The sequence below is a fragment of the Piliocolobus tephrosceles genome, chromosome 15 (assembly GCF_002776525.5).
Source record: "Piliocolobus tephrosceles isolate RC106 chromosome 15, ASM277652v3, whole genome shotgun sequence".
Classification (NCBI taxonomy): Eukaryota; Metazoa; Chordata; class Mammalia; order Primates; family Cercopithecidae; genus Piliocolobus; species Piliocolobus tephrosceles.
Window position 1 is genome coordinate 104,989,130 of NC_045448.1, and position 22,006 is coordinate 105,011,135.

Sequence of the window (22,006 nt, forward strand, 5' to 3'; positions counted from 1 at the left end):
GAGTCTTGCTCTGTCACCCAGGCTAGTGTGCAGTGGCGTGATCTCGGCTGACTGCAACATCCCACTCCCTGGTTAAAGCAGTTCTCCTGCCTCAGCTCCCAAGTAGCTGGGACACTGGGGAGTGCTACCACACCTAGCTAATTTTTTGTGTTTTTAGTAGGGACGGGATTTCACCTTGTTAGCCAGGATGGTCTCCATCTCCTGACCTCCTGATCTGCCCTCCTGGGCTTCCTAAAGTGCTGGGATTAGGGGTATGAGCAACCGCGCCCAGCCTGTCACCTGCAATCTAATTAAAATCTTCACCTGGTGAATTGCATTACTCCTGATGTGAAGTTCATTCTACTTAGGACACATTGTAGCATCATTCTCTCTACTGTATGTAACCTTTCTCATTACCACTGAACTGTCCTTTTCTCTGTTCTCACCACTATAGATACATTTTTAGGTACAGGCAAAACCAGTGGTTCTCAAAGTGTGTGCCACAGTCCAACAGCATCAACATTACCTGGGAACCTTTTAGAAATGTAAATTTCCAGCCCTACCTTAGACTCACTGAATCAGAAACGTTGGAGTTGGGGCCCAGCATCTTGTCTTTTAACAGGCCCTATGCTGGTGATTGCGATGCATGCTCAGGCATGAGAATTACTGCTTTAGATACATTTCCCTCTTCTTTGATATGACTTCCTTTATTCTTCAGCTAAGTTCTGTTCCTGTTACTAGCTCTTCTGCTGTGGCCTTTGGAATCCCTTATTTATTGCAACCTTGAACTTTTCTACAGATAATCATTTGGCTTTCCTGTGAGATTATACCACTTCTCCTTAGTGAAGATCAGTGGCTTCTTAACTCCTTCCTCTAGATTTTAATTTTTATCATGTCATCTCCAGAACATACTTTGTAGCTTGATCCTACTTATGGACATGCTGACTTTGAGATGTGTAGAACATCCTAGTGGATGGAGATGCTTAATAAATGCAATTGGGCCACGTGGTTTGGAACACAGGAAAGCAGGAAAATTGAGGGGAAGGTGTTTGGAAATGGGGTGATTTGGCTGCACTCTGGAAAACTAGAGAAGGCAGTTCTCCTTGGTACTTCCTTTTTTAAATTTTTTATTCTTTTGAGACAGAGTCTCAGTGTTGCCCAGTGCAGTGGTGTGATCTCAGTTCACTACAACCTCTGCCTCCCAGGTTCAAGTGATCCTCCTGCCTCAGCCTTCAGAGTAGCTGGGACTACAGGTGTGCACCACCACGCTTGGCTAATCTTTGTATTTTTATAAAGATGGGATTTTGCCATTTTGGCCAGGCTGGTCTCGAACTCCTGACTTTAGGTGATCTACCTGCCTTGGCCTCCCAAAGTCTTGGGATTGCAGGCGTGAGCCCCCGTGCCCAGCCTCCTAGGTACTTTATTAAAACAGTGTCTCTACTTCTTTCCTTTTCTGTGGAAATCTGATTGAAGGGAAGAAAGCATTAGTCATTCATTCAGGAAGCCCCCTTCAGTTTGTATTAACTATTGATTTTGTTAAATCAAGCATCTTTTTTTGGTAGTTATGAATAGCAAGAAGAATAAGAGAAAACTCTTTGTTATATTGAATTGTTTGGGATAGATGCTTTCCTTTTAATCAGATCAGCGCCAAACTGGGACATACAAATGTTTGTTATGCATTTTCAGGTTTAATATATCCAAATATTTTTTATACAGTACGTCTTATTGTGTGTCTTTCTCTTTGTCTCTGATTTATGTAGACACTGAATCAAAATCATATTAAAATGCTCAGATGTACTTACACATGAGGGTGCAGGCTAAGCTGCTGTAACAGGGACTTCAGAATACAACAGGACAAACAATATTTAAGTTTTTCTTTCTCCCGTAATTGTCCAGAGGTAGACAAGCAGTCCATAGTGGGTGAGCACGTCAGTGTTGTAGGGGTTCCACATTTCTTCTGTGTGCTTAGCCATTCCATAGGGTATTGTCCTTATTCCCATGGGTGAAGCTGGGTTACCTTACAACCGCATCCCAGAAAAAGAAGTAAACAGCTTTCTTTAGGAATATGGCTCATATTTTTGTACACATCACTCTGCTCATACCTCCTTAGCCAGAACTGAGTCACGTGGCCACCCCTGATTTTTAGAAGAGCCTGGGAAATGCAGTCTCTGTTTGCCTACTCTGCCTCCTGCTAAGAGGGGCAGGAGAGGTGTTCCATTACTAAAAGAAAGAAAGAAGAATGAATACTGGAGGACAGTGCCATTTTGCCATCACGGAGTTGGGGTTCCAAGACCACCCTCATGAGACCAACTGCAAATTTGGGGATCCACACCATCCTTAGGTTAAATAATTAGCCAGAAGGGTTCACATAACTACTGAAAGGGGTTTTACTTATGGTTGGATTTATTACAGTGAAAAGATACAGAATGAAATCAGCCAAGGGAAGAGGTGCATGGGGCACACAGAAGAGTTGCACTTACAAAACTTCCAGTTATCCTCTGCTGGCGAAGTTGTGGACAGTGCCAACTTTTGACAGTACTTATGGAGATTGTCAATTAGGGACGCTCACCCAAGCCTCGGTATCCAGCATTTGTACTGGGGCTTGGTCACTTGGATATGATTGACTGTTGGCATAGTGACCTTTAGTTTTCAGCCCTTCAGGAGGTTGATAACAGATGGCTGAAAGCCCTTCACTGTAAATCACAGTGCGAAACTATCTGGAGTGGCTCAAAGCCTCCAGTTAACAAAAGCACTTAACAGGGTGGACATCCTTTTTTTTTTTTTTGGACAGAGCCTTGCTCTGTCACCCAGCCTGAAGTACAGTGGCACAATCTTGGCTCACTGCAGCCTCCACTCACTGCATCCTTTGCCTCCCGGGTTCAAGCAGTTCTCCTGCCTCAGCCTCCTGAGTAGCTGGGATTACAGGTGTGCGCCACCGTGCCCGGCTAATTTTTGTATTTTTAGTAGAGACGGGGTTGCACCATGTTGGCCAGGCTGGTCTCCAACTCCTGACCTCGTGATCCTCCCACCTCGGCCTCCTGAAGTGCTGGGATTACAAGCATGAGCCACTGCTCCCATAGAGTGGACATTCTAAGGGCTTAGAGATTACCTACCAGTCTAGTCTTGGACCATGTGAAGGTGGGGAAAAGGAAGGATTACCTCCCAGGAACCAAGGGCAAAGGCCAAACCACTGGGTTAGGATCTTTATCGCACAGCCACATCTGTGGATAGGCACATCTTGTTTTTTGGAAAGCGTAGAAAAAGTGCTGGGATTACAGGCATGAGCCACCGCCTGTTTGTTTATTTTTGAGATGGAGTCTTGCTCTGGCACCCAGGCTGGAGTGCAGTGTCACGATCTCGGCTCCCTGCAACCTCTGTCTCCTGGATTCAAGCATAGAATCATGTACGTTTAAACAATTGCAAAAGACTAGAATTTCTCAGGTCTGTAAAAAGTAAAAGTAGAAGTTCCTTTTCAAAGACTTTCCTCCCCCATCTGATTAGAAATAAATAGTAACTTATCTTAGAAGCAAAATTTATTCAAAGACCTCTGCTCCTGAATATTTGCCCTGGCATGCTTATACTGGTCCAAGCAAGCATTAGGTCATATCTTTTTCCTCTTCCTTACTTAAAAGTGTTTTTACCTTTCTCAGCATTCCACAAGTTACTTCCTCCTTCCTTTGTTCTCCTCTGCCTTTGACTCTTTTAGAAAGTTCTAAGTTGTTAGCCAGTCGGGACAAATACAGAACGTGAGGTCCCGTTCCAGCCAGTGGAAACCGAACACAGCAGTAGGGTGGACGCATCAGGTTATAAATGATCCTGCTCCTTTGTTCGGTGTACTCTCATGGCAAAACTGGTGGCAAGTGTACCCTTTCTGCAGGAAATAAAAATGGCCTTACTAAATAAATTTGTGTTCAAGTGCTATTTCTTTTCTTTTCTTTTTTTTTTTTTTTTTTTGAGACGGAGTCTCGCTCTGTCGCCCAGGCTGGAGTGCAGTGGCCGGATCTCAGCTCACTGCAAGCTCCGCCTCCCGGGTTTACGCCATTCTCCTGCCTCAGCCTCCCGAGTAGCTGGGACTACAGGCGCCCGCCACCTCGCCCAGCTAGTTTTTTGTATTTTTTTTTAGTAGAGATGGGGTTTCACCGTGTTAGCCAGGATGGTCTTGATCTCCTGACCTTGTGATCCGCCCGTCTTGGCCTCCCAAAGTGCTGGGATTACAGGCTTGAGCCACCGCGCCCGGCCTAAGTGCTATTTCTTTATGACACTGGGGAACAAGCATTTCAAACAGGCCCAACTCTTTCCACATACGGAGGAACTAAAATATGACTGATTATGACTTGCTTAAGTTCAGAGAACTGCTGAGCAACAAAGTCGATGCTGTCTTTGGGTCTCTACTTTTTTTTTTTTCTTTTTTGGAACGAAGTCTCACTCTGTCGCCCAGGCTAGAGAGTAGTGGCACAGTCTCGGCTCGTTGTAACCTCTGCCTACCGCATTCAAGTCAGCCCCCCACCGAGTAGCTGGGATTACAGGTGCCTGCTACCATGCCTGGCTGATTTTTTTCTTTTTAGTAGAGACAGGTTTCACCATGTTGGTCAGGCTGGTCTCAAACTCCTGACCTCAAGTGATCCGCCTGCCTCAGCCTCCCAAAGTGCTGGGATTACAGGTGTGAGCCACCACACCCGACCTCTACTTATCAATATGGACTAGTTGGGGTCTAGATGGAGCTTATTTGTAGGACCTGTTTTCTTCCTTGGTCTTGTTACATATATGGCTGTATTATAATCTAGACGGTTGCTAGATTCCCTGGTGAAGAATCTGTTTTGTTGAATTGTGTTAGGTTACTTCAGTTCAAAAGGAGTGTTCTTAACTTTTTAGCAGTTCATATTGATACCATTATTATTTTTTCCATTGAAGATTTGGGAACATAATTTTGTAGAAGATGAGTATGATTTTGTACCACGAGCCAGCAGTGCAGCCTTTTAAAACTTTTTAGCTTCTCTACCCTAGAAGGCAACTGTTGTGTGCAAAATAAATAGTACTTGACTGACTTACTCTATGGATGAGTTGTAAAGATAAATGGTAGATGTAAAGGGGTCTTGGAAAACTAAAGACACTTCAGAAGTGAAAGAAACGTATTACTAGTAATGTGTTTAAATGTAAAGAAATTAAATTTGAATGTTAAAAATTAAAGGAACACTAAAAGGAAGGAAATATAAACTGTCAGTTAATAGGTGAAGTTTTTAGGTGGTAGGAATGTGGGTAATTTTTTTCCTTTTCTGTTTTCTGTATTTTCCAATTTTCTGCAATAAACACGAATTGTTTTTATAAATACAGCAAGAAAAGCTATTTTTGAAAAGGAACACCTAGCAGGATTGCATAATGTACTTAGCATTACAGAGCAGTGTATAAACACAAGTCAGTGATGAGGGAATAATAGAGAATGTCCCAGGAAAAGATGGAAAGATCATACTGACTTCAAGAAAAGGCTTACATACCAAAACCTATAATTTTTTCTGTGGAGAGTGCTGTGTGCCACTTTGATAGATTGAAGTTCTTTGAATTGTGTGTTTATCAAGACAGTATCTCATCTGCTACAGAAATTGTTTTATTGCAGCAGAAAAAATTAGTAATAGGAAAATGTTTCAGTATGCTGAAGGTGTAAAAAAAAAAACCACATAAAGTGGCAAAAATGAGTTTTATTAGGTTAGGAATAAAGCCTGATCTAAATATCTTGTATATTTTTAAAAGATATTTTAAATACATGAAAGACACACAGCACTATGCTTAGAATGTGAACTGTTGGCTTGGTTTAGAATCAGTTGCTAAAAGCAGGTACAGGTTGAAGATTAGAGCCAGTACTTGTACTTCTGGGAAATTGCGCCCTTCACCTAGGTGTCTGAATTCTTCCCTTCCCTTCCTGTCCCATCCCTTCCCTTCCCGTCTCACTCTGTCAGACTGGAGTACAGTGGTGCAATCTTGGCTCACTGTAACCTACACCTCCTGGGTTCAAGTGATTCTCCTGCCTCAACCTCCTGAGTAGCTGGGACTACAGGCAGGCGCCACCATGCCCGGCTAATTTTTTTTTTTTTTTTTTTTTTTGTATTTTTAAGAGATGGGGTTTCACCAGGTTGGTCAGGCTGGTCTCAAACTCCTGACCTCAAATGATCTGCCCACCTCAGCCTCCCAAAGTACTGGGATTACAGGCATGAGCCACCAGGCCCGGCCTTTTGTTTTGTTTTATATACCTTGGTGAGAGTCCCTTCACGATCAGAACCTGACTAGTTTGTGGGATGTGCATGTCTGTAGTACCCATACAACTTCAGCAGTTGTTTGAGAACTGTAGCCTTAGACAATCATGGTCTCTAAGGTTGAATCAAAACAAGATCCACAAATAGCTGTATTTTTGTATCTAAATGTTACATAAAAAGCTGTTTCTGGTGTTAAAACTTTTACCATTAAAGGACAGAATAAGAGCACATTGGAGCAGACTGTTACCAAACTTTTTTTAGGGCATGTGTGCTAGCGCTTTATGTACTTAGTCACTCATAAAGGCAATACCTGGTTCTTGTAAATTCTCAAATGGCCTCCCACTGCCCCCAATTCAAAGTAAAAAATAAACAAAACACCCAGATGCTGCTGTACAGATTTCTTGAAGTAGGCTTTTTCCCAGCTTTGCACCCCACCTGAAGATCCTGTCTACTGCAGCTTGCAGGTGCCTGTGGAGTGTTTGCAGCTTCAGAAGTACTTTTTTTTTTAAACTCTTCTTAATTGTGGTAAGATACATGTAAAAGTTTACCATTTTAGCTGTTTTTAAGTGTACAGTTCAGTTGCATTAAGTACATTCACATTGTTGTGCAACCATCGCCACCATCCATCTCCAGAACTCTTTCATCTTGCCTGAGACTACCTGTTAAACAGTAAGTCCACCCGCGACCACCATTGCGCTATCTCTGAATTTAACTACTTTAAATATTTCATATAGGTAGAATCATACAGTATTTGTCCTTTTGTGAATTAACTTACTGTAATGGTTTCAAGGTTCATGCAAGTTGTAGCAAGCTTTGGAATTTCCTTCCTTTTAAGGCGGAATAGTATTTCGTTGTATGTGTGTACCACGTTTGGTTTACCCGTTCGTCTGTGGATGGACACTTGGGTTGCTTCTGCCTTTTGGCTATTGTGAATAATGCTTATTAATATGAATGTACACATAAATATCTCTGTGTCCCAGGTTTCAGTTCCTTTGGATGTATTCTCACAAGTGGAATTACAGGATAATTGTATTTCTGAGTTTTTGAGTAACTGCCATACTGTTTTTCTTACCAGCTGCACCATTTAAATTCCCACCAACAGGGCTCACAGAGCCCAATTTTTTCCCATCCTTGTCAACACTTTTTTTTTTTTTTGAATAGTCGCTATCCTGCTGGGTGTGAGGTGGTATCTCATTGTGGTTTCTATTTGCATTTCCATAGTGATTAATGACACTGAACTTTTTTTGTGTGCTTATTGGCCATTTGTCTATCTTCTTTAGAGAAGTGTCTGTTTAGATCCTTTATTTCTTAGTGGCTTTGTGTGTTTATTGTTACAGTTTATGGTAGGAGTTGTTTGGGAAGTGTATGAACCCCTTATGAGATGTATGATTTGCAGATATTTTCTCCCATTCTGTGGATTGCCTTTTTACCCTTTTTTGCCCTGTGATTCACCGAAGTTTTAAATTTTGATGTAGTCCAGTTTATCTGTTTTTTCCTTTTGTTACGTTTTCCCCAAGAATCATTGCAAAATCCAGTGTTGTGAAGCTTTTATGTTTTCTCCTAAGAGTTGGATCGTTTTAGCTCTTATATTTATGTCTTTCAGACACTTTGAGTTTTTTTTAACGTGGTGTAAAGGTCCAACTTCTTTTGCATGTGATATCCAGTTTTCCTGTCAACATTTGTTGAAAAGATTGTCCTTTCCTCATTGAATGGTCATGAAGAAGTTCTTCTAAACACAGATGACCCTGGGTTGCATCATACCTTAAGCCAGTTTTTAACCAGTTCCTTAGTTGTCAGTAAATGCCTTAGCAGAGAATTGACAGCTAAGTAAGACAAAGAGGCGCTGAAAACAAAGACGTGTGGAGTAGAGAGATGGCAGGGTGCCAAAGGCAAATTTCGTTTCAGCCTTGCTAGATGAGGGGTGGCCACAGGCTGCTTTCTTTGCATTTGTGTCACATTCATGAATTATGTTATGCTACTATAATGTGCACATTCATTCATTGCATATTCTTTGCATGTTGATTCTCACTACATTCAGCAAATATTTTTTAGATAACTATTACATAAAGATAGGATAAACCTGATTGAAATGCTTGTTCCCTGGTGCTGTAAACAAGTAGCAGTTCAACATAAATTTAATATCCTCAGCAAGGCCATTTTTATACTTCTGCAGAAAGGGTACACTCGCTAGTAGTTTTGCCTTGAGAGTACACCAAACAAAGAAGGCAGGGTCATTTATAACCTGATGTGCCCACCCTACTGCTATGTCCGGTTTCCACTGGCTGGAACGGGACCTCACGTTCTGTATTTGTCCCGACTGGCTAACAGCTTATAACTTAAAGAGACAAAGGCAGAGGAGAACAAAAGAAGGAGGAAGTAACTTGTGGAATGCAGAGAAAGGTAAAAACACCTTCAGATAAGGAAGAGGAACAGGCTATGACCTAATGCTGACTTGGACCAGTGTGTGTGTGTGTGTGTGTGTGTGTGTGTGTGTATGCCAGGGCAAGTATTTAGGCTAAATTGTGGGAGCTAAAAACATAAAGTACATTGATTTCTTTATTACGGCTAACAGATGTTTAAGAATGTTAGCACAGGTCTTTGAATAAATTTTGCTTCCAAGAGAAGTTACTATTTATTCCTAATTAGATGGGGAGGAAAGTCTTTGAAGAGGAACCTCTACTTTTTACAAATGTATACGTTTATATATGACTGTAGTAATAAAGACTGATTAAAAGCCACTCAAAATCAGTTTCATTAATCAACAGATTTTAGAGTTACAGATATGTAACCATCAGATTAACACTGAACATTTGAACATTTTGTGGGTATGTAGTGGGAATTTTTCTTTTTTCTTTCTTTTTTTGTGACAGAGTCTCGCTCTGTCACCCAGGCTGGAGTGCAGTGGCCGGATCTCGGCTCACTGCAAGCTCTGCCTCCCAGGTTCACGCCATTCTCCTGCCTCAGCCTCCCGAGTAGCTGGGACTACAGGTGCCCGCCACCACGCCCGGCTAATTTTTTGCATTTTTAGTAGAGACGGGGTTTCACCGTGTTAGCCAGGGTGGTCTAGATCTGCTGACCTCATGATCCGCCCGCCTTGGCCTCCCGAAGTGCTGGGAAATATCATATTTAAATGAAAATGAATGTTCCTGGTGATAAACATCATTCTTGGGCTAGATAGTAAAATCCAGCAATAACTATGGTAAAAAGAGAGCAGAATAAAGTTTAGAATGAACTGAGAGTAGTGTGTTCTAGCAGAAGATAAACATTAGGAAAAATGCATGCATAAGTGATCTTGTTGTGTTTTTAAATAAGCATGTCCTTGATGAGACCCTTACTAGAGTTTTGAACATCCCTGTTGAGAGTGGAGAGAGGAAATCTTCTGTGTAGGCACTCAGGATCCCTGGGCTCCTGGTAGACAGAGCGACTCTCCCATTGGCTTCACCTTACCTCACCTGGCTAGTTGTTACTGCTTGTTAGCACTGGGGACTGGGCATGGCTCTACTGACAGCCTATAATTTAGTTGATCTGTATAATTTGATTGAGTTTTAGCTTGTAGGTGAGTTTGAGCTTGTGAACCTTTCGAGGGTTGGGAGATTTCCACATACGACTCTCTTGTAGAGTCACATATGGAAACAGAAAAGAATGAAGACATTTTGTACTTAGTTTTTAGTTCATTACTCTTAATTATCAGTCTTTTTCAAGTTTTTGTGCTTTTTCTTCAAGAACAATCTTGTTCAGACCCTAAACCTAAAACTCATGGGGGACAAAAAAAAGCATGGCTGCTAAAATTGAAGGTGGCTTTAGAGTGGAACCTTGCTTGCTTGCTGTTTTTACCCCCAACTCTCTTCTTCTCCCCGCCACATCCACCCTTCATCCAGTCATGGCCCCACAAAGATTCTGCAGTCAAACTTTCTTGTTTTATAGGTGAAGAAATGTTAGGCTCAGTGCTGTTGGACTCACTCCAAACCACACTGTTAGGCAGTCGTGGAACTGGGATTTGAGCCCATATCTTTTATCACCAAATCTAGTCTGCTGTTATCATTATGTTGTAGACCATGGATAACTAACTTAAAATAACTATGTTCCCTGTGTTACAGTTTTCAAAGGGTTTCCACATATGTAGTCTCATTCGATTTTCACTCTGCGGACTGGCAGAGTAGATTACTATAACAGTAGTTCATGTTTATTGAAGGCGTACCCTAAATGTTAAGGATAAGGGTATTTTTGCATTCATGTATTCACCCTTCATCTGTTTTTTAAACTAATTTTTTGAAACACAGTAATTGGCTGCCCTGTTAATGTTACTGGATAAGGAGAGATTGGCAGGTTGTTTTAGGTTGTGAATCACAGTTTCAGAAACCGTTATCACGTTCCTCAAGGTCATCAAGTTCTGTGGAATTAAATTGGGAGCCTGGTCTGCAAGAGTGCCTCTGAAAACTAGAAGGCAATTTTTGTTTACAAGTCTAGCTTGGTAATTGGATGGTTTGTCAGTGCAGTGCAGTCACTTCTCAGGGAGTACCTTTAGTCAAGAGGACACATTGTAATTCAGGTGGTTGCTTGGAACAGGAAAAAAACTGAGGGAGTGTGTTATTTCTGAAGGATATTTCTGTCAAGTAGTGGTATCCTGATTAAATGCCCTCCTCCGTTCTAGGGAATGGAACAAAATTTAAACGGAATTTAAAGAAGCAAATCAGTCGTCTGGAGTGGAGAACTTTTCCCTGGATGTGAATACAGAGACATTGGCAGAGTCTGTTTTTCGAAGATCCCTGCTGAGTAGCAGAAACAGCCACTGTGCCCGGCTAATTTTTTTTTTTTTTTTGAGATGGAGATTCGCTCTTGTTGCTGAACCTGGAGTCCAGTGGTGCAATCTCAGCTCACTGCACCCTCCGCCTCCCGGGTTCAAGCGATCCTTCTGCCTCAGCCTCTCGAGTAGCTGGGATTACAGGCACGCACCACCATACCCGGCTGATTTTTTATTTTTAGTAGAGACAGGGTCTCTCCATGTTGATCAGGCTGGTCTCGAACTCCCCACCTCAGCCTCCCAAAGTGCTGGGATTACAAGTGTGAGCCACTGCACCCAGCAATCTTGTATTTTTAATAGAGACGGGGTTTCACCATGTTGGCCAGACTGTACCTCAGGTGATCCACCCACCTTGGCCCCCAAAGTGCTGGGATTACAGGTGTGAGCCCCCGTGCCTGGCCCACGATCACCTTAATCTGTTTTCAGAGATTGAAATAATGTAAGGCAGAATACAGTTTCTGCAAAGTTTGGTCTGTCTGCTTCCAATTTCTTGTTACTCGTAGGGTTCTAATACCAATTGTGGGAATCTGTATCCTTGGAAGACCCTTGGACTCTACTTTTTCTCTCTTAGCACTGTTTGTCAGAAACTTTGCCCAGTCTCTCAGCCACTCTTCTAGGATTGCCAAATATTCGCAGAGGGAAAAATAATCCGGTTTGGGGAAGAGAGGTGAGGTGGCAGATCTCTGAAGATTTTTGTCCTCTTTGGAATGTTGGCTAGTAATTTTTGACTATTTGATTTCTGGATCAATAGGAGTTTGTTGTTCATGAGTCAAGTTATTGGAAATGACGAAACGAAAATGTTCAGTCCTTCATTCCTTTTCCTTTTAAAGTTTTAAACGTTTGTCTGGAATGGTTTTGTTACTTTGGAGTTGGGGGAAAGAACCCTTAATACCTGTTTTATGTTTTTGTTGTTGTTGCTGTTGTTTTTGTTTTTGTATTACAACTGTGTTTCATGCTTCTACCCTCATTAAGGAATTTTATTGGCCTTGTGCAGTAGGTATACAACAGACGTTAAACAACTGGAGCTCTTAAATGATTGGGCCACCACATGTATAAAATACACTTTACTCCTTTATTTACCTTTGTTTAACAGTTTAATAGCTGCCTTTAATTATCGGGGTATGTGTTTTTAGTGTATAATGGCCAGAACCGCAAACTCTACTTGTTCCAGCAGGTGTGTGGATTCAGTTTACATGTAGTCCAGAGCTGTGTGTTAATGTGTCTCCTAGATTTCCTTTAAGGGCTGAAGTCTGTTGGGACTGGACAAAGTGAGCCTCTTGAAAACAGGAGAAATATTTAACAGAGCATGTGGCACTTCTGGGACTTGATAATGAGCACGTTGGGTGTTCATGCTCCTCCTACCTTGGGACTTAAAATCAAAGTCTCTCCTCAGGGTTAATCAGTTTACCTCCTTTTCTCAGAGCACCTTGCACATGCCCCTAAAACATTTGTATTATCTTGTCTCTGTTGGGACTTAACCTTCTGACAACATTTCTGCATGTCTTTTAGGTATCTTTTAAGGGTGACAGTAAAAATTCAAATTGTTATAAATGTCAACACAGAAAAACTAAATCCTGCAGTATACTAAGAATAAAAATATTTAAGAAAATACCTGCTGGCTAGGCATGGTGGCTCATGCCTGTAATCCCAGCACTTTGGGAGGCAGAGGCGGGCAGATCACTTGAGGTCAGGAATTCTAGACCAGCCTGGCCAACATGGTGAAACTCCATCTCTACTAAAAATACAAAAATCAGCCAGGCGTGGTGGCACGCGCCTGTAGTACCAGCTACTTGGGAGTCTGAGGCAGAAGAATCACTTGAACCCGGGAGACGGAGGTGGTTGTGAGCCGAGATTGTGCCACTGCACTTCAGCCTGGGTGACAGAGCGAGACTTTGTCTCAAAAGAAAGAAAGAAGGAAAATATCTGATAATGTGTGTGGGGTAAAGTGTCATGGTTTAAAGTGTTAAGTAAAAAATTCTCATAGATCGTATCAGAGCTGATTTGACGTGGATAATATATAAGGCTTCATATGGTAACCATTTGATATACATGTATACAGTTAGTAGAAGAAAATTATCTAAATAGAAGTTACATTAATTTTGTTAAGGATAAATGTAGTCATATCCCAAAATGTAGCCATTTGTGTTAGAAGGTTTTGACTTTACAAGGGGTTTCATTTAGCCTCTTTTTATGAGTTATATTTTATATTTTGCTAGCCACTAAGCCAGCTGCCACTTAATGTGAACCATCATTTGGTCATCCTAGTGATAGTATAGTTAGTTAAGTAAGTGCTGCCTTAAGGAGAATGACAGATTTACTGTTATAGTTTATTATCAGTGATAATTTTTTCTGCATCATTTTTAATTGACTTCTTCTAGGGCTTTGGCAGAATATGTGAATCACACTATGACTGAACTCTTAAGTGTCCAGTATGTAATAACAAAGACAGAGTTTAAGAGCCATACTATAGGACAACTCATGAAGGGAAATATTTTGTTAGATTATCTTATAATGGTAACAAAGTAAGCATGGCTATGTTCGTTGGATTTGGTGATGTTTTGTGTGAGTGAGTGTTAGGATTGGTGCTCAGGAATGCATAAAGATATTTTTATATTGAATTTTAAATTTAACAGTTACAGTTTAAACATACCTGTAGGAGGGTGTTTTGTAGACAAATTTCACTTATAAAGCTGGAGAATGGAGAACTTCAGAAAAAGTTTACTTAGTATTGTATTCTTGACTTTCATCAATTGGACGTTTGAATTTATTTTAATTTCTTATTTTCTTGATATTGAAATAAAATATCAATTAGGAATACATTATGTTATAAAACTGACGTATTTTTTTTCCTTCCCAATACAGAAGCTCCACCATGAGGCGAGGTGGATGGAGAAAGCGAGCTGAAAATGATGGCTGGGAAAAATGGGTGTGTTTTAAAAGAGTAAAAATAATTATGTCGAACTGTCTAGATATTTTTTATTCTTCTTTTAGTTTATAATGTGGTTTAACTTGTTTTCTAAATTGTAAATTACTTTAGACACCAAATCCTTGAGTTTTCATAATGTATTGAAAGCCTTATGATGTTTATAAACTTTATCCCCTAAGCTTTACAGGAATTTTACCCTGAGGAAGTAAATACACCTAGTGCACAATAATTTACTGTATCATGATTTTATTGTAGTATTGCTAATAATACTGAAAAAACAGGAAAACACATAAATGTCCAATAATAGGGAATTGGTCAAATAAGTTATCTGTGTATAGTGGAGCACTGTACAGTCATTATTCAGTTTTATATCTTTTAACCTGGAAAGATAACCTTGACTAAAACTGTGTTACAAAGAAATATTTTGTACGATTATATTTTTGTAAAACCTCTATGCTCTGAGATACAGAAATAAGCTTTGAAAACAGCACCTCAACATTTTAATGAATAGGATTATACCAGTTTTAATTTTCTTCCCTGTATTTCCTGTATTTTCTGAAAAGAAACTTCATAGTGAGCATGTAATAGTTTAATAATCAGCAGAAATTATGCAGTCATTTCCATTTTGGGGAAAAAAACCATGTACTTCTACCCACCTACAGCTTTAATTTAAAGACCTAATAATTGAAATCAAGCTTAATTATATCAAAGTTCAGGAAAAGTATAGTTGAATCCCTAGATCTGTCAAGATGTTTAGCAAAAAAAATTATTTTTTAATATTTATTGTGAGGTGGATGTTATCTAATGAAAGTTAATATTACTGTCAAATAGATTGATTAGATCCAGAATTTAGCCACTAGAGCATTCACTGTATTCTTACCCATGTGTAGGGAGGACCACACTGGTTTATCCAGTTGCCTCATTTTTACCTGAAATAATTCATTTTAAGCTCTCTGTATATGGGAGATAGTGGAAGCCAGTCTAAAATATGCTCTGAGGCTCAGCGCGGTGGCTCACACCTGTAGTCCCAGCACTTTGGGAGGCTGAGGTGGGTGGATCACCTGAGGTCAGGAGTTGGAAACCTTCCTGGCCAACATAGTGAAACCCCGTCTCTATTAAAAATGTAAAAATTAGCTGGGCATGGTGGTGGGTGCCTATAATCCCAGCTACTTGGGAAGCTGAGGCAGGAGAATCTCTTGAAGCTGGGAGGCAGAGTTTGCAGTGAGCTGAGATTGCACCACGGCACTCCAACCTGGGCAACAACAGCAAGACTGTCTCAAAAAAATAAAATGAAGTATGCTCTGAGACCACTTGTCAAATTTGTAATTGGTTTAAACTTTGGTGTAACTTGCTCAATTATGTACATAAGAACATATTTTGTGATATTATTATTATTACTATTTTTTGAGATGCAGTTTTGCTCTTGTTGCCCAAGCTGGAGTGCAATAGCACAATCTCAGCTTTTTTGCAACCTCCACCTTCTGGGTTCAAGTGATTCTCCTGCCTCAGCCTCCCAAGTAGCTGGGATTACAGGCATGCACCACCACGCCCGGCTAATTTTGTATTTTTAGTAGAGACGGGGTGTCACCATGTTGGTCAGGCTGATCTCGAACTCTCGACCTCAGGTGCTCTGCCCTCCTTGGCCTCCCAAAGTGCTGGGATCACAGACGTGAGCCACTGTGCCCAGTTGGTATTATTATTATTGACCTAGCTTTTTTTAAAAGTAACTTTTATAATCATAAGAATGTAATAAAGTTAAAATGAGTTGATAGAGGGAAAATTCTTCTTTGACCTACCTGTTTGTTTGTTTGTTTATTTATTATTTTTTGAGATGGAGTCCTGCTCTGTCACCCAGGCTGGAGTGCAGTGGTGCCATCTTGGCTCACTGCCACCTCCACCTCCTGGGTTCAGGCAATTCTCCTGCCTCAGCCTCCTGAGTAGCTGGGATTACAGGCGCTGGGCACCGCACCTGGCTGATTTTTGTATTTTTAGTAGAGACAGCGTTTCACCATGTTGGCCAAGCTGGTCTCAAACTCTTGACCTCAGGTGATCCACCTGCCTCGGCCTCCCAACGGTGGCTCCTTACAGGTGTGAGCCACTGTACCTGGCCCAACCTTCCTGTTTTACTTACTGCCTTGCCTATGGTTTACATTTATGAGGTTGTCATTATGTTCTGATCGCTAGCACAGAATAAGGTCCATTTATTTAGTTTTTAAAATATAGCTTTTATATTTTTCAAAAAGGGGGGGATTAAATGTAACCTTTGTGATTGGTTTACCTTTTCTTTAATTCTAGGGTGGGTATATGGCTGCCAAGGTCCAGAAATTGGAGGAACAATTTCGATCAGATGCTGCTGTGCAGAAGGATGGGACTTCATCTACAATTTTTAGTGGAGTTGCCATCTATGTTAATGGATACACAGGTTGAGTACTTTTTACTTAACCCTATTTTGGCATGTATTTTTGTTAGGATTGACAATGATTTGTTTTAAAATTCTATTTTTACTCATTTATTATAAATAAATGATTATAAGATGATAAAAAATAAATCATCTGCTTAGATACTTCTTTTTCCTTTCCATGTTGCTTTTACCTGCCGTTGTCTTTAACTTTTATCAAAGTACGTAGTTTCAAAAAGTCACATGAGGTTTAAAATAAGTAAGCTAACGAGGAAATTACTGCATATGGGTAGTAGGACTTGTAAACTGTGAGCTTCACTGTAGGTCCATTTCATTGGTAACTCTCTAGATGTCCTTATCCATAGGTCCTTTAGGGTAGGGTGGTGTGTGTGTGTGTCAGTGTCAGATTTCCTAGAGAAGAATCTTCTACTCTCTTGTCTGGAGAAGAGTGTAAACTGCCAGCATTTGGGTTACCAAGCAGGGAAGGAAAGGACCTGAATTCTCACAGTTTAGGAAGTAAAATTTCACTTAATCTCTCTATTCATTTTTTCATTCCTGCCTCCTCCCCACCAGCTGTGCCTGTTGTCATTGAGTCCGGTATCTGGAGGGGGTAGTGTAGTCTTTATTGGTGAACGAGGAAAGAAATCTGTGAATTATTTGTCTGTTGCACAGTTTCAAGGATGAATTTATCCACACATCCACTTTTGAAGGTGCCTGTGTCTTTATTTCATGACTTTCTCTTTGTTTTACTGGCAACAAGCAGCAGCTTTCTGAGCTTCCATATGGCCAGCTTCAGTTTTATCTTTCTCTGAACTGTAAAGTCAGTTAGCACTTGTCTGTTAGTTATCAGGTTTTCTGCCTAAAATTTTCTCATAATTTTCTTGGGGGTTCTTCTCCTTATTATCATTTCATTGTATTTTTTGAAGTGAATGGCTGTAAATATTTGTGTCAGTCTGTTGCATGTTGCCCTGTCCCCTTCTCAGCTGGCTGATACCGGCTATCTTTCAGGTCTCCATGCCTCACTTCCCCTTGATAGTTTGACCCTTCCTACTGGTTTAGTTGACTTGTGCTCTTCTGGAGCTACGGCTGCCTGAATGATTCTGCATCTTAGAGTTCTTTAGACCTTTCCTTAGTTGTCTGTTTACTGGACAAGAACTGGAGCTACATTTTCATCACTGTGTCCTTGGTACCTCTACAGTGACTGGACACAGTCATTCAGGACATACTTACTGAATTGAAGTTAAGTATTAATTAACTGGTACATTTATCTGGTTTAGTAAGAGAAGAGTGTGTTGCTTGTAATTAAGGGTTTTATTAGACATCATTGATGATGAGTTTAGTCTAAGAATGTCACCTCAAAATAAATGCTGGTATAGCATTGGGAAGTTCACATGCAGAAAGCTTGTAACTTTTCTCCGTAGGTAGGTATCCTGACAAATTCAAGCACTGTGGACTTCTGAGATGCGCTATGAAAAATTAAAAATGTTAATGAAAACAGGTAGGCATTGCTTCTTATGTTAGCCAGTCATGGAAGTCTCCAGGTCAAGCGAGCACCCTTATTCACATAGGAGAAAGAAAGAGATTCTTTGTGTGAAGGGGGAAAAATGAATATTGCACTAATCACTTTTTTGATTGAGAATCTGGAATTCTTAATCTGCTTTTATCACTAATTTTTGTGACTGTAAAACATTTTCTGTTTGGATCGATTATCTCTATCCTTTTCGGTAGGATAGAGATGATATTTTTGCTCTCGTTATTAAGATTTCATTATAATTGTACAAATAAAGTTCCATTATGCTGAATTTCACAGAGACATCCAAACTGTGGTACTATAAAATAACTATTTTTAGAAAAATTCAGTTTTAGTGAATACAACTTTATAGATAAAATAGCATTAACAATTAGCAAGTTAAGAATGACTCTTTAGATGCAGTAAGACAGGTTGGGGTGCTATTTTGTTTTTAGCTTTATTTCACAGTTTGAGGCGTACTGGTCAGCTATTTTGTAGAATGCCTAATAGATATATATATATATGTATTTTTTTTTAAATTGTATCATGTGTCTTCTCCATTAGCATGTAAGCACCAAAGCTACAGGCTTTGTCAGTTTTATTCATTGCTATTGTGAAAGAAAGTTCTCAGGCTGGGCATGGTGGCTCATGCCTATAATCCCAACACTTTGGGAGGCTGAAGCGGGTGGATCACAAGGTCAAGAGATCGAGAGCATCCTGGCCAACATGGTGAAACCCCATCTCTACTAAAAATACAAAAATTAGCTGGGCGTGGTGATGCGTGCCTGTAGTCCCAGCTACTCGGGAGGCTGAGGCAGGAGAATCGCTTGAACCCGGGAGGTGGAGGTTGAAGTGAGGCAAGATTGCGCCACTGCACTCCAGCCTGGCAACAGAGTGAGACTCCCTCTCAAAAAAAGAAAATAGAAAGTTATCTGAAAAGGAATTTGGAGGAAAGAGACTTCATTCCAGTGAACAGTTTGCAAACCTGGGAGTTGCAGCCTTCACTGTAAAAGAAGGTGTTGTCCTTTCTTGTTGATTCTTAACCCTGCTCCACGCAGACTTCAATAATCCAAGTTTTCTTGATTCCTTTAAAGCTCCCAGTTCTGCCATCTGAGCCTCTCATGATTTCATGGTCCGTGTCCCTTCCAACCCAGTTAACATTGAACTTGAACTTGGGGAGAAGACCCTCTGATAGTTCACCTGTCAACCTATTCGTCCCTCCACCTGGACCCGAAAATGTTTTTTGCTTGTTAAGATTGACTTCTTTGCCTTCTGTCCTTTTTGTTTTGAGATAGGGTCTCCCTCTGCCACCCAGGCTGTAGTGCAGTGGCACTATCAGGGCTCACTGCAGCTTCAGCATCAGGTTCAAGCCACCCTCTCTCCTCAGGCTCCCAAGTAGCTAGGACCTCAAGTGTGTACCACTATGGCCAACTAATTTTTAAATTTTTTATAGAGGTGAGGTCTTGCTGTATTTCCCAGGCTGATCTGAAACTCCTAAGCTCAAGCGATTCTTCTGCCTCAGCCTCCCAAAGTGTCAAGATTACAGGTATGGGCCACCATGCCTGGCCCATCCATTTTTTAAATTAAATTTTTTTTTTTAGATAATTGTAGATTCACTTGCAGTTGTAAGACATAGCACACAGTGATACTGTGAACCCTTTACCCAGTTTCCCCAAATGGTAACATCTAATAAACTAGCAAACAATATCACAACTAAGAAACTGATACTGATGCAGTTAATATACAGAACATTTCCACACTACAAAGGTCTTTCATGTTACTCTTTTATGGTCACACCCACTTCTGTTCTCTGCCTTTCCTTAACTCCTGGCAACCACTAATCTGGTCTCCATTTTTATAATTTTGTCATTTCAAGAATGTTATATAAATAAAACATACAGCATATAACCTTTTGGGATTGGCTTTTTTCACTGAGCATAAATTGTCAGGTCATCAAAATTGTTGCCTTTTTATTGTTCAGTTATATTTCATAGTGTGGATGTGTATGTTAACCTTTCATCCGTTAGGGACATCTGAGTTATTTCTTGGTAGGCTATGAACATTTGTGTATGAGTTTTTGTATGAATACAAGAGTACAGTTGTTGCTTCCCGTAATAGTTACATCTTTAGTTTTTGTAAGAAACTGCCAAACTGTTACCCAAAGTGGTTACACTATTTTATACTCCCACTAGCCTTGTATGAGGGATAAACTTTCTTTGCATCCTTGCCAGCATTTAGTGGTTTTCATTTTATCCATTTTAATAGATGGTGTTGTATCTCTTTGTGATTTTAATTTGCATTTGCCTGGTGGCTAATAATGTTGAACATTCTTTCATGTGTTTATTTCTCATCTTTACATCATCATTGGTGAAACGTTTGTTCATGCTTTTTTTGCCCATTTTCTAATTGGATTTAGTATTTTTTACTGTTTAGTTTTGAGATTTCCTTACATATTCTAGATACTACAGCTTTGTCATAAAAGTGGTTTCAGATATTTTCTCCCAGTCTGTAGTTTTTCATCCTCTTGAAATGGTCTTTTGCAGAACAGCGTTTTTAATTTTGACGAGATCTGATACGTCGATCTTTCCTTTTACGGATTGTGCTTGCAAGTCTAAGAACTTGTCGCTTTGGTGCTAGATCCCAAATATTTTCTTCTTTATTTTTAAATTCCATAGTTTTATGTTTTACATTGAAGTTCATGTTTCATTTTGAGGTTCTCTTCCATTTATTTTAGGTTCTCTTCCATTTCCATTCTCTGTTCTCTTCCATTTATGTTTGTGTCTGTTCCTTCACCAGTACCACACTATATCAGATACTGTACCTATGTGGTAAGCCTTGATATCAGGTAGAGTGATTGCTTTCACTTGTTTCTTCTTTGTCAAGATAGTTCTGGCTATTCTAGGACCTATGCCTGTCTTTTTTTTTTCTTGAGACAGGGTATCACTTTGTCACCCAGGCTGGAGTACAGTGGCGTGATCTCAGCTTACTGCACCCTCTGAACCTCCCTGGCTCAAGCGATTCTTGTGCTTCAGCTACCCGAGTAGCTGGGATTACAGGCACATGACATGACGCCCTGCTCATTTTTTGTGTGTTTTTAGTAGAGATGGGGTTTCGCTATGTTGGCCAGGCTGGTCTCTAACTCCTGACTTCAGGTGATTTGTTTGCCTCAACCTCCCAGAGTGCTGGGATTACAGGCATGAGCCAGTGCACCTGACTTGTATAAATGTTAAAATAAGTCATTTATCTACAAAATACCTTGCTGGGATTTTGATAGGAATTACATTAAACCTGTAGACCAGTTCGGGGAGAATTGGCACCTTTACTATGTTGAGGTTTCTAGTTTACAGACCTTACATCCCATTTTATTTTACTTTAGTTGATTGAACAGATATATTTTGGATGCTGCTTGTGGGTTAGGAACTTATGTTTGAAAAGAGAGAGCAGTTGATGGAGAACGTAGATTTTGTGATGAAAAACTAGTCTCTGAGCCTTAGACATGAACAGAGGAAGGTGAGTGCCAACACAGAAGAGAGGAAACAGTTGCCTTTGGGAGTGGGAGTGAATACTTCATAAAGGAATTGAAATGTTTAGTGTAGTCTTAGATAAACAGGCATTTTCCAAATGAAAATGGGGAAAGACATTCTAGTCCTAATTCTAACCTACATTTTCAACCTCGTGTTCTTAAATTTTGCTCAACAAGGTTACTCTGATATTCTAGATTTGTCTTTCTACTTTTACAGTTCTGTATTTCTGTTTGTTCTTTTGCCTCTGAGGAAAAACTCCTTCCCTCCTCACTTCTGTGAACTGGAATTATATTCATTCATTAAGATCCAGATGAAGTTAGGTTTATGCCTCCTTCCTTGCCTAAGCCAGTCCATAGTAGTAGTATTTTATATATAGAAATATATAGTTCATAGCATCATTGCTAGAAACATTTATTTTGACACCTGGTTTTTGTCTTGTGTTGTTAGGTCTTAATTCTATATTAAGTTCTTTGGCGTTAGGAAGCCTGTTTTATGTGTAGTAATCCCTTGCCAAACATGGATTAGAGAGAACACCTCAGGGCCTTAAATTTGCTGTTCCTTCTGCTTCCTCAGGTCTTCATCATTCACATCTCTGCTCAAATGTTACCTTTTTATGAGACCGT

At 40.2% G+C, this 22,006-nt stretch overlaps 1 protein-coding gene across 9 annotated transcripts in view; it reads left to right on the forward strand.

The window, feature by feature from the left end:
• Positions 1–22,006, forward strand: part of REV1 (REV1 DNA directed polymerase) — an 88,194-nt gene that overhangs the window by 11,266 nt on the left and 54,922 nt on the right. For all 9 annotated transcript variants that reach the window (XR_002731474.1, XM_023211389.1, XM_023211390.1 and 6 more), the window contains exons 2-3: positions 13,888–13,951; positions 16,247–16,373. Coding sequence is in view for 6 of the 9 variants with exons in the window: in XM_023211389.1 (XP_023067157.1) it covers positions 13,898–13,951; positions 16,247–16,373 (181 nt within the window). In the remaining 3 variants the exon portion in view is untranslated. The remainder of the gene's footprint in view (positions 1–13,887; positions 13,952–16,246; positions 16,374–22,006) is intronic.